The sequence below is a fragment of the Bombina bombina genome, chromosome 6 (genome assembly GCF_027579735.1).
Source record: "Bombina bombina isolate aBomBom1 chromosome 6, aBomBom1.pri, whole genome shotgun sequence".
NCBI lineage: Eukaryota > Metazoa > Chordata > Amphibia > Anura > Bombinatoridae > Bombina > Bombina bombina.
In genome coordinates, this window is record NC_069504.1 from 682014062 (window position 1) to 682027847 (window position 13786).

The following is a 13786-nucleotide window of genomic DNA, read 5'->3' on the forward strand; positions in this document are numbered from 1 at the left end:
TGGCGCCAAAAATGACGCCACATCCGGAACGCCGACATTTTTGGCGCAAAATAACGTCAAAAAATGACGCAACTTCCGGCGACACGTATGACGCCGGAAACGGAAATAGAATTTTTGCGCCAAAAAAGTCAGCGCCAAGAATGACGCAATAAAATGAAGCATTTTCAGCCCCCGCGAGCCTAACAGCCCACAGGGAAAAAGTCAAATTTTAAGGTAAGAAAAAATGTATTATCCCAAATATGAAACTGACTGTCTGAAAATAAGGAAAGTTGAACATTCTGAGTCAAGGCAAATAAATGTTTGAATACATATATTTAGAACTTTATAAACAAAGTGCCCAACCATAGCTAGGAGTGTCACAGAAAATAAGACTTACTTACCCCAGGACACTCATCTACATATAGCAGATAGCCAAACCAGTACTGAAACGAGAATCAGCAGAGGTAATGGTATATATAAGAGTATATCGTCGATCTGAAAAGGGAGGTAAGAGATGAATCTCTACGACCGATAACAGAGAACCTATGAAATAGACCCCTTAGAAGGAGATCACTGCATTCAAATAGGCAATACTCTCCTCACATCCCTCTGACATTCACTGCACGCTGAGAGGAAAACCGGGCTCCAACTTGCTGCGGAGCGCATATCAACGTAGAATCTAGCACAAACTTACTTCACCACCTCCATCGGAGGCAAAGTTTGTAAAACTGAATTGTGGGTGTGGTGAGGGGTGTATTTATAGGCATTTTGAGGTTTGGGAAACTTTGCCCCTCCTGGTAGGAATGTATATCCCATACGTCACTAGCTCATGGACTCTTGCTAATTACATGAAAGAAATATTAAAATACAATACATCGTAAGTAATGTAACCATATACACGACCCCTCCCCCTCCTTACTAGGTCACTCCACCTGACAGGGAACTTCACACAACTACACAAAAGAGACATCAGTAGTGCATCACAAGACAAATGTTTCCCAATAGGCTTCAAAAGAAAACAAACACTTTTTAAAATCCAGGCACATGGAACATTTGCAATATATCCTATAACAGGTGTCACATATCAGCTATCCTAGATGCTTCTCCAGTTCTTCAATCAGGAACCACTACTAGGAATGGAACTTACAAACATTTTCTACAGGGTTTCAGATTTTAGCCATGATTAATTCAAGAGACAAACAAGGTTTCTATTAATACAACATTATAAAAAACAAAGATTTAAAAACCTCTACATTTCCGGGCACGTCTATGGTTCCACTTCAAACAGGATCTACACATTCAGTTTACAATTATTAAGACATCAATAAGTTAATTTCCATATCCAGAACCCCCTGCCGGAGTGGAGGTTCTCTGTATAAAATAAATACAATTTGTCATAATTTTCAAAAAGGCATCACTTGCGCCAAAAAACAGCAACTTCCCCTTGAGCACTGCAAAAGCAAAACATTTTGCCCAATATCAAAAAAAAAAAAAAAATCTTAAAAAAACAGGAGCACTTTCATTAAAGTTTACAAAGAGACGCTTTTTTTTTTTAATATACTTACCATTGCGTTATGATAAACGCTGATCCTCCGCTCACATCTCCTGCTTTCTTTAGCAGATCAATGACTAATCCGGTTTCCTCCAATCGTTGGGGGCACAAAACAGTTTGAGGAAGCCGAATGAGTCAACGTTCTGCTTAAGAAAGCAGGAGTTGCGGGCGGAGGACCGGGATTAGGTTTTCTATAACGCAATGGTAAGTATTTTCAAAAATACTTGTCTTTGTAAACTTTAATGCATTAAAGTGCCCCTGTTGAAGATTATTTTTTTGATACTGGGCTTTAATTCAGTAAAGTTTACAATCACTTTAAGGGGCATGAAACAACATTTTTCTATCATGATTGAGACAGCATTCATGTTTGAACAACATTCAAATTTACTTAGATCGATTTTGCTTCATCCTCTCTATATCTTTATATGAGGGGCAAGAACACACTACTGGGAGCTAGCAGAACACATTGCTAAGCCAATGACAAGTGGCATATACGTGAAGTCAACAATCAGCAGCTAGCTCCCAGCTTCTTAGCCTACCTAGGTATTTATACAAAAAGAGCAGCGCTCAACCCTGGAATGAACAATAGCATAAATAACTTGTTCTATTATCATTTATTTGTATAGAGCCGCCAAATTCCCTAGCACCGTAGTTCTGTCAAGTTACCACCTTAGGAGCCGACGTATGTTTCGGCCTAGTGTGGCCTCGTCAGTGAAGTGCAGCCATATCCCTCCAGGCACATTGAGCAACAGATCCATGTCTGGTTTCCAACATCACCCATAGGTAGATACTTTTTCAACAAATGATACCAAAAGAATGAAGCAAATTAGATAATAGAAGTAAAATGGAAAGATATTTAACATTACATGTTCTCTGCATCATGAAATATTTTTTTGGGGGTTTCATGTTCCCTTTAAAAGAAAGCACTTGTGGGATTTAAAGAAAAACACATAGTTACAGGCACCTTTGTCAAAATGGACAACATCCAAATTAAACATATCTTGCCCACAAGATTATATAGCCACCAACTTGTTATATTTGAAACAGTTAACACATGTAAAGCCCCAGTGTGCCATAGCCCAAGTGAATAAATTAAAGGGACAGTCAAATCCAAAAGCTTTCATGATTCAGATAGGGCATTCAATTTTAAACAACTTTCCAATTTACTTTTATCACCAATTTTGCTTTGTTCTCTTGGCATTCTTAGTTAGGACCTAGGAGGTTCAAATGCTAATTTCTTAGACCTTGAAAGGCCGCCTCTTAGCTGAATGCATTTTGACAGTTTTTCACCTTTATGGTTATCTATGACACACATTAGCTCATGTGTGTCATAGATAACATTGTACTCATGCACATGGAGTTACCTAGGAGTTGGCATTGATTGGCTAAAATGCAAGTCTGTCAAAAGTACTGAAATAAGTAGGCAGTTTGCAGAGGCTTATATACAAGGTAATCACAGAGGTGAAAAAAAAAAAAAGTGTATTTTATCTGTGTTGGTTACGCAACACTGGGGAATGGGTAATAAAGGGACTATCTAAACAACAAAAATTCTGGTGTTTACCGTCTCTTTAATAAAATCTTATGCGAGTGCTCACACAGGGGACAACACTTCTATTATAACTGCCGTATAAGATCTTGTATAGAAGAGGTGTTTTCTTAATATGAAATAGTTTTAAACAATTAATTAAAGGGACAGTCTAGGCCAAAATAAACTTTCATGATTCAGACAGAGCATGTAATTTTAAACAATTTTCCAATTTACTTTTATCACCAATTTTGCTTTGTTCTCTTGGTATTCTTAGTTGAAAGCTTAACCTAGGAGGTTCATATGCTAATTTCTTAGACCTTGAAGCCCACCTCTTTCAGATTGCATTTTAACAGTTTTTCACCACTAGAGGGTGTTAGTTCACATATTTCATATAGATAACACTGTGCTCGTGCACGTGAAGTAATCTGGGAGCAGACACTGATTGGCTAGACTGCAAGTCTGTCAAGAACTAAAAAAGGGGCAGTTTGCAGAGGCTTAGATACAAGATAATCACAGAGGTTAAAAGTATATTATTATAACTGTGTTGGTTATGCAAAACTGGGAAATGGGTAATAAAGGGATTATCTATTTTTTAAAACAATAACAATTCTGGTGTAGACTGTCCCTTTAAAACATAGATGAGCTACTAGACCATCAATAGTTCTATAGCTTATATAAAAGATCGTTGTAACAGTAATAACACAAGTGCTGTCTGGTTGAGCAGTAACACGATAGACTATTCATATGAATGGAATCCTATGGCAAACTGGGTTCTTTATGCAGCAAACAAGCTTCCTTCAAGAAGTTTACAGGTGTCTAGTGTTTCAATTGTGACTGACTAATCTTGTGGGCAGGCTATTTTCTTTTTGCAGTGCATCTGAGAACGAAGTCCCTTGCAGTGCCACGACGGTATGAAACAACCTTTTTTGTAACATCCATGTTAAAGCCATCTATTTTTATATGTTCTGCATTTACAACTTAACAGAAGATGCATTAGAATATCATGTAAATCTAGTTACAGCTCACAGATATGAGCTTTACAATATTAAGTTTCCTAAATGTTAGAGTTACATGCAAGATATTACAAATGTCCTTATTTAGGCACAGCAATTCTTTTCAATTAAAAGGGACAGTCAAGTCAAAAAAAATAAATTTTTATTTGACATTTTTATTTGAAAAGGCAGGAATGTAAGCTTAGGAGCCAGCCCATTTTTAGATTAGCACTTGGATAGCGCTTGCTGATTGGTGGCTAAATGAAGCCAAGAATCAGAAAGCACTACCCAGGTGCTGAGCCAAAAATGTGCTGGCTCCTAAGCTTACATTCCTGCCTTTTCAAATAAAAATATTAAGAACAAAGAAAAAATGATAATAGGAGTAAAATGTAAAAAGTTGCTTAAAATGGCATGCTGAATCTAAATCATGAAAGAAAAAAAAAAAAATTTAGGTTTCATATCCCTTTAAAACTTTTCATCAGACAGGGCATGCAATAAAAAAATAAAAAATCATAGTTAAATTACAGGGAGAATGGGACAAATAAAAAATAAAATTCCAATTTACTTGTATCATCAAATCTGCTTTGTGCTCTTGGTATTCTTTGTTAAAAACCAAAACCTAAGTAGGCTCAAACATTAAATTCTAAGCCATCTCTTATCTCTGTCTGCACTGACAGTTTTTTTCAGTTAGACAGTGCTAGTTTGTGTGTGTCATATAGATAACTGTACTCATGTGGAGTTATAAGCCTCAGCGCTGATTGGCTAAAATGCAAGTCTGTCAAAAGAACTAAAATAAGGGAGCAGTCTGCAGAGGCTTAGCTACAAGGTAATTACAGAGGGAAAAGTATATTAAAAGGGACTTAAGAGGTTGAGATCTGTGCATATCATAAAAAGGTCTAATTAAAAAAAGATTGCATAAAAAAAAAAATTGTTTAAAAATTGCTGGCAAGTATTTTAAAATAATTTTCAAAAATAAGCAAACTGAACTACATAGCTAAGCTGCCTGGAGCAGCCAACTCCACCCATCCTTAGCAGTGTTTTTCAATGAGTTCACAGCTTCTATCTAGGCATGCTCCAGCAGATAATCCCTATTATCTTTTGTATTCTACCAAAAGCATCCATAGATATAGATACAGCCATAAAAGGAATTGTGTGTGTGTGTGTGTGGGGGGGGGGGGGGGGAGTTAAAGCTTTACAATTTAGAAACCAAAAAGAAAGGGTTAATAGCGAGGCACAGCAGTATAAATTTGCAGGTAAAGTAATTAAAGTACATAAATTTTGTCTCTATCCCAACTTGTTTTATGTCCCTTTAATACAACCGTTTTTGTTTTGCAAAACTGTTGAATGGGTAATAAAAAGGGATTATCTATCTTTTTCAAGGAGTCTATCCCGTTAACCATTTAGTTTGACAGACATACTAACAAATGGACCTGGGCCATGGCTGTTATCCAGATGCTGCTTCCGCCTCACATATTTGAGCCCTGCTCCAACGCTCTTATTTTGTATGTAAAGCTACACACCATACGCAGCAGATATAAATACGGAAAGGCAATGTTTGGTTGCTAAATGAAAACAAATACTTATATCACTGTACCAGTGTAAATGTTTGTCAATCAACATTTTTTCTGGATATCTACACTACAGATTTACTCTGTTCAGAAATGGGTGGGTTCAAAATAATTTACAATATCAGCAGACACACAGATTAGCCATCTTGTATATGAAAAGCTGTTAACTTGTAAGGCATCGGTATGATTTCAGCTTGAGGGTTATTTCTTTAATCCCATGTGAAATGTTTGGAAACAATGAGTATATGCAATAATAAAATGCTTTAATTAGTTACAGCATTATAGTATTACATAGTTGGCTATGTACAATTGGGCATTTTTCTGCCCAAGTATTCTGTAGATTATCCATTTATATAGCCCATCTGGGATTGTTTTTATAACAATGTATAGTTTTGCTTTTGTTTTAAAATAACGTTGTGCTGATTTTCAGACTCCTAACCAAGCCCGAAAGTATCAGATGTAGACTCAAATCTACAGATTCTTGCTGCTCCTATTTGTGTAATGGGTCTTTTCATAGCCAGGGGGACTGTCCACTCTTCCTGCTTTCTCAGCCCCTTTCAGTGGGTGTCCCAGTCGAACTTAATCAACAGTGCTAAACTGGGAGCTTCCAAGTATGTTTTTAAAAGGTTTTATACTGTATTTTCAGATCAGTATCTGTGCATATTCTTTATAGCAGTGTCTATTACATGCAGTTATATGAAAATTGGTGCATACTGTCCCTTTAACTTGAAGTCAGTGATTTGCCGCATTTCATTTTCAATAAACATGGAATTGCCTGTATGGCTTGAACCATATGAATGCATATTGTAGATAAATACATGTGCATTCATGCAGTGGAGCTTTTTAGGGGGCTGATAAATACAGTAGAATTGTATAAAGAACAAGTGCATGCTAAAAAAAATTCTGACAAATTTCTTACCCTCCACATTTTCCACCCCTCTGTATCATGTGACAACCAGCCTATCACAGACTAGTATACTGAACTTGTGCACATGCGACTGCAAAATTTGATAAAGGAAGTAAATTGGAAAATCACTTAAAAATGTATATGAAATTTGAACATTTTCTTTTGTGATTTAGATAGATAATGCAATTTTAAGCAACTTTCTAATTTACTTCTATAATCAAGTTTCATTAGTTCTCTTGGTCAGCAGGGATGTAAGCTTAGGAGCATGCACATGCTGGCAGTACTATATGGCAGCAATTTCCCAAAAGAACTTGCTAGTGGGCAGCACCATTTGCTGCCATATAGGGCCCCAGACACTTACCTAGGAATCTCCAACACAATAACATGGGGACGCAGCAAATTTTATGATAAAAGTAAATTTGAAACTTTTTTATAAAACTATGTTCAATCTGAATCACAAAAATATATTTTAAGGTCTTATATCCCTTTAAAACCGCATGCCTTCTCTAAATCATGAAAGTTTTATTTTGACTTTAAGTGTCCCTTTAACCTAGCTGTTTATTTTGTATGTACAGCTTCTGCAATTCAGTGCCTAATTGCTTGCATAATACAGTGATACAGTGTACGATTATCTTGAAATGGCTTAAAAAGGGACCCAATTGTATTTTTTTGTTGCAATTTTTGGAAAATGTTCTAATTGCATCATTTGAGATTCAAGTTATCTAAAATGTGTACTCTGACTAATGTCTGTTTAAACAAAATATTTATCATATGACTGACAGGCAACTCGTAAAACAGGAAACGGCACAGACTGCAGTCATTTATTCATCACGTTCCCTTTGTATGTATCCTTTACATTATCTAAAGGGCCTATCACTTAAAAGGGACAGTCTATTCAAAATTAAACTTTTCATGATTCATATAGGGCATGCAATTTTAAACAACTTTCCAATTCACTTTTATCATCAAATTTGATTTGTTCTCTGGATATTCTTTGTTGAAAGCTAAACCTTGGTAAACTCGTATGCTAATTTCTAAGCCCTTGAAGGCTCTTATCTCAAAGCTTTAGACAGATTGATAGCTAGAGAACATTAGTTCATGTGTGTCATATCAATAACATTAGACTCACGCCCGTGGAGTTACTTATGAGAGGGCACTGTCAAAAGAACTGAAATAAGGGGAAGTCTGCAGAGATTTAGATACACAAGGTAATTAGAGGTAAAAAGTATATCACTTTAACCCTATTGGTTATGCAAAACTGGGGAATGGGTAATAAAGGGATTATCTATTTTATTAAAATAATTCTGGAGTAGACTGTCCATATAATTTAAATAATGTATAATCAATGATATCCCTCCATTTATCTAAACTGTAATTACAAAAATGGATGGGGGGTATACACATTTCAATTGTGTTTTTAAAAGGGACATTATAATACAAACTTTGCAATACATTTTCATTGCAGGAATTCTCAGTCTCTTTAAAGTAATGGGCACTGTCATGTTAGAACCTAGGTTTTCCCCCTCTCTGCCTCTTCAGCAAAAGACAATTAGAGACCGGTATAAAATGGGCAATTGAGTTTGCACAAAAGGCTATGTGCAAGATAGGCTGTATGTTTTAGCTGCCAGCCAAGGACTTACTGAAAGTTGAGCCGACATATCGGTGCACCAGACCCCCACCCACTGCACAAAAAATGGTCTGGTAAGGCCAGGGCGTTTTATTAATTTTATATTAAAAATATATATGTATAAAACACTTTTTTAAATTATGCAGCATGATGGGCTTAAATTCCAGCAGTGGTGCTAGGCGCCCCTGGGGTTTCAGCAGAGCCGAAGTTCTGTAATTCATAGGCACTGTATCGACCTTTGGGAAAGATCTACTCTCACACTCTCCTTTGTGCCGGTTCCTAGGACTCTATGAGCCACTATACAAGCCCCCCCCCCCAGTTCCACTGTTCTCTTTAAGAAGCCTGCTCTGTGTTTAAAATAGCTTGCAGAAAATAAAAATGTGAAAAAACAAAACAAAAACACAAACAGCAAATGCTGTAGTTGTCCGGGACTGGATTTTTCAAGCTCTGTATAAGTGTGCGACATACATACAATTAAAACTGTCCGAAAATAAAATGCTTTGCAATACAGCGACAGACTTTGAAAACCTTTTTTAGTATGGTTATCTTGTCAACATTGCTTTGACCAACTAGAGACAGATAACGCCTGCACTGATCAAGCAAGTACTGTGTAGCATGTTGCAGGGTTAAGGATCTGAAATCTATAGGATCCATTCCAGCCTCTCTGGGGCATTTAAAAAAAAATCCCAAACTAATTAGACAAAATAAAGAAGCAATATTACAAAACTGTTTTACTATGCATAATAAACATTTTATTGGGAGTTAAGTTTTGAGTTTAATAACCATTTAATTCAGCAATCAGCATCCAAAAAAAAATTATCCATATATCCATGGTTATAAAGGAAACAAGTTAAGAGGCGATACATGATTAACCCCTTCATGCCGGGGGCAAACATTTAATGGAGTTAATGTATGTTCCATGTAGGCCTAACAAAGTTGTGCTTTAACACCGTTATGATGGCAGGGAACTTCCTAACCAATGTGGCATCCTGCGCTTTAGGAATGGAACTAGGACAGGGGCGTGCCTAGCATCTAAGGCAGTCCCTCGTGATCTGATCACACCCGTGTGATTTCGTTTTAAAAACATTGTTCCAATGTTAAAACATTTGTTTAAAAAAAATGAAACCACGATTGTCAATGCGATCACGTGATTTCAAGACCAGGATCCATTCATGGGGGAACTGCCTACGTTGCTTGGCACGCTCCCATGCCATTCCCTGAAAGGAGACAGTTGCAAGACATCATATAAAGTAGGACATTCCATGTCGTCAATGGCGTTAAAGCACAGAGCTTTTAGGACGACATGGAACGTCCTAACGGTGTGAAGGGGTTAAATACATGAATAACATAAAAGCCATGTCTTCTAGCACATTATGCCATCCTGTACACTTACTGTTAACTGCAATCCACTCATTGAGATCCTCGCCTTCTGGAAGCATTACAGCCTGCCGGAGATTCCCACTACCCAGTGTGGCTTCTGCATGCTTCAAAAGTTCATATTGGTGAGATCCTTCTGGGATGTTCTTCTTTGGCTTGAATGTTTTTGAAGATCGACTGCTGCTGGGGGAAAATAAAATACACAGCATTATTCTACACGATTCTTTAATTCAAAATGATAACCATTTTCTCTGCCAAAAGTAAAAAAAAAAAGTGTGACTTAAACACATTGTAGTACATTTTAAATGTATTTAAATTTAAAAAAAAAATGTTTTTTTGGGGGGGTTTTTAACGCAGTGTCCCTGCCTGAATAAAGGAATAATTTCTTGTCAGGCTTGTAGAGGAGTGTTCCTCTCCACCAATAGATCTGTGGAAATTATCTTTATGAGCCTGTGATCAGTCGTAGGAAGCACACTCTACTAAAAGCAAAGAAATGTTCTCATAATGTTTAGATGTTGCTTTTTAATATGAATAACATTTCCCTTGAACATTATTATTAAATGGATATTAAACAGTATGAGATTGTAAGATAAAATGATTAAAGTGCATGTAAAGTCAAACAAACATCTCTGCCTCAAAGTATTTAATTTCACAAATAAACCCTAGTCTCATTCATCATATTTTCCCAAGATGTAAACTAAAGTCAATATATATCATTTTAATTACTATTGTTTTCGCCGATTCCTCCGCCTGCATTTTTGGTCCCACTTTTCTTTTTTGATTGACACTTCTCTGTCTGCTTGTTTTTTGCTTCCCCGGGGCGTCAGGATCTTTGTTCCTCACGTCACTTTCTTTAAATGCGCATGCGTGAGCTACCCGATGACGTAGCATACTCCATGCTCGTCCTCGAGTCTCGCATGCGCAATACCTCTTGAATTTCATTCATTCCAAGAGCTGAGGAGCTGTTGTTTTCTGTAGTATTGGTCGCTATACGCATGCGCGATTTCTCCGCAATTGTTTAATCGCATGCGCAAATGTCGGCCCTGCTCGTGAACGAGCTTACAACAAACGTCATGGAGTGGGAGTAAAATATTAAAATGAGGCATCGGATGTAGGGCTCCTAACCAGGAAGAAGACGGTTGGGAGGAGTCGAGTACTTACAACTACGATAAGTAAAAAATGAAATAAAAGTTTATTGCATTTGTTTTTTATGTTTATATGAATGCGGTTTACATATTTATAACATTCTGAGCAAGTATGTTTGATTTCATCAAGTAAAATTTACAATCACTTTAATAGCAGTAAAAAAAAAAAACAAAAAAAAAACCCACAAAACAAAACAAACACACCTTTACCATATGCTTTCATTATTTTGTCCCCCTTTTCTGTAATTTAACTAAGCCTCTATAAAGTAATGAGAGCCGTTGTGTTGGTACTTAAAAAGGACAGTCTAGTCAAAGTTAAACTTTCATGATTCAGACAGGGCATGCAATTTTAAAAAACTTTCCAAATGAATTATTAAATTTGCTTTGTTACCTTCGTGGTATTTTTTAAAAGCTAAACCTGGGTAGGATCAAACTGATTTCTAAACTGTTGAAAACCATCTCTTAGCTCAGAGCATTTTGAATGTTTTTCCACAGTTAGACAGTACTAGTTCATGTGTGTGTAAAAAAGATAACATTGTGCTCACTCCCGTAGAGTTATTTTGGAGTCTGCACTGATTGGCTAAACTGCACGTCTGTCAAAAGCACTGAGATAAGGGGGCAGTCTGCAGAGGCTTAGATACAAGGTAATCACAGAGGTAAAATATTAATATAACTGTTGGTTATGCAAAACTGGGGAATGGGTAATAAAGGGATAATTTTTTTATAAAACAAAAAAAATTCTGGTGTAGACTATCTCTTTAAGTTTTCTATTATCTATCTTTCCTGTCAACGACAATTAATAACAGAAAAAACGGGCAATAAGAGTCTGTCCAAATAAGGTTGTATTGAACATAGGAATATCAAAAAAGGTTTCCACACAGTCTTATTTGCGCAAATAGAGATACATGGAAAACTAGTTCAAACATGGCGGCACCAATTACTTTAAAGAAACCAAAAGTATTTTATAGAAACAAAACCTTTACACTTACATTGTTAAAGGGACATAATACATATGCTAAATCACTTGAAACTGATGCAGTATAACTGTAAAAAGCTGACAGGAAAATATCACCTGAGCATCTCTATGTAAAAAAGGAAGATATTTTACCTCACAATCTCCTCAGCTCAGCAGAGTAAGTTCTGTGTAAAAAAGTTATAATCAGCTGTTGCTCAGCTGCAGGTAAAAAAAAAAAAAAAATGAAGAAATGAACAGCAGCCAATCAGCATCAGCAGTGCTGAGGTCATGAACTCTTACTGTGATCTCATGAGATTTGACTTAACTCTCATGAGATTTCATAGTAAGCTTCCTTTACCTGATTGGTGAAATAATATGAGAGTTCACGAGGACCATCCCCTAAGCTGTCCTAGGACAGACATACTAAAATGCTGCTTAGAAATCCTTTACAATGGGAGGTGGCTACTGAGGAACTTTTGAGGTAAAATATCTTTCTTTTTTACATAGAGATGTTCAGGAGATATTTTCTAGTCAGCTTTTTACAACTATGCTGCATCACTTTCAAGTGTTTAAACATTTGGGTATTATGGCCCTTTAATACTTAAAAAAGTAATATAATTGTACAAATGCATCTACATATTATTCTAAGACTAATCTTTGCTTTAAATACACCATATCTAGCATGTATTTACGGTTTAACATCCCTTTAACTCTCGCAAACAAAACAATTGAAATAAACATTTATTTTTTTTAACCAAAAGCGTGGCTGATAATTTATAATGCTGCAAAATGTTAACTTAAGAAATTTGCCAACCACTGTGTCAGAATCATTATACACCATCACAAATGTTGCCTATTCCTCACTCTTACTGTCATATGCACAAGCATTTTGCATATGCCTAAATGTACTTGGCCTACCTTGGTCATCTACACAAAAAGTATTTGAGACCAAAAGCTAATATTGATAACAGAATTTAAAACAACTACTTAAAATGCGCAATAGTGCATCTAAAATTCCACTTGAAGCACTTGAGCAGTACTCAGGGAAAAATTCCACATTGAAAAGTTATCATAGGCTGCATGTGTGCACAGTTCTTAGTGCCAGTGGTATCCCCACCATCACTTAGAGCATGTGTGAGTGACAGCTGCAAGTGTACAATAAATTAGCACTAAAGCAGTGGTCATTTTATAACTAAGCATTTTCACATTATTAATGCAGGAACTACATTGTAAGTGAATTTTAAAAAGTCAGTACTGTGCATTTCAAATGATCTGTTTATGTTGTCAGATTATAACATTTACATCCTAAAACAGCCAACATTCTAGTACCCAGGAAAAGCTGGTTTAATAAATACAAAGTTTTAACAGCCAACGCAAGAGAAGTCACTGAACTCGAATTAACTAAACTGGAAAGTTATGTTTAGCCATGGATAACAGAGTGTGAATGCTCCTAAAAACAAACTTTTTATAAACTGACAAAAAAAGCATGGGAATAGAGCCCTCTAGTTAAAACGTTGGGTAATATAGAATGTTATCTTTTTCACTGTGCGGTCAGAATCAACACAAACTCTTATCGAGCTCAACCCATTGCTACCATGTTAGGCAGCCGAGCCTCTCGTCACTTCTGCTTTCCACCCCTCTCTTGCTAGCCCCGCTGCTTCGTTCTTACTAAGCCCCTCCGTTCCCCGGAACTCACAAGAGGAAACTCATGTTGCAGGGAAGGGAGAGACAGGAATCTCCTGCCCGGTAACCAGGAACTGCTTTTCACTGTCTTGGTCGGAGAGAAAATACGAACACCGAACTCCAACTCTCCACTTCCGGTCGAGTCCGCCCTGCAAAAATATCTCGCGATATCTGGAACAAAACTTTACACAGCACACTTTCCTGTGGAACGTCTGCTGCCAACCAATAAATGGCTGCTGAAACATTGTGTGGGCGTGACCTTGTCAAATGCGTAACTTGCAAGTTGCGAGCCTAACGTTTTACAATACTTGCTAGTGCTACACACCTGAGTCCCGAGATAAACAAACTAGAGGTATATTTGTATAGATCTTCAGAAGAAAACAAGAAAATGGTCTTCAGTTGGCAATTGTTACAGGAATGGATAAAACAGGCAAACGTTAGAAACTATATATATATATATATATATATATATA

General features: G+C 36.7%; 1 protein-coding gene across 2 annotated transcripts in view; it reads right to left on the reverse strand.

The window, feature by feature from the left end:
- MOB1A (MOB kinase activator 1A) overlaps positions 1–13465 on the reverse strand; it is a 76651-nt gene extending 63186 nt beyond the window's left edge. The window contains exons 1-2 of one of the 2 annotated variants that reach the window (XM_053717762.1): positions 13327–13465; positions 9547–9710 (exon numbers count right to left, since the gene is read on the reverse strand). In XM_053717762.1, the coding sequence (XP_053573737.1) occupies positions 9547–9710; positions 13327–13340 (178 nt within the window). In that variant the 5' untranslated portion in view covers positions 13341–13465. Of the gene's footprint in view, positions 1–9546; positions 9714–13326 lie in introns of both variants that reach the window. The other variant, XM_053717761.1, reaches the window with a different exon arrangement.
- Positions 13466–13786: the final 321 nt, after the last annotated feature.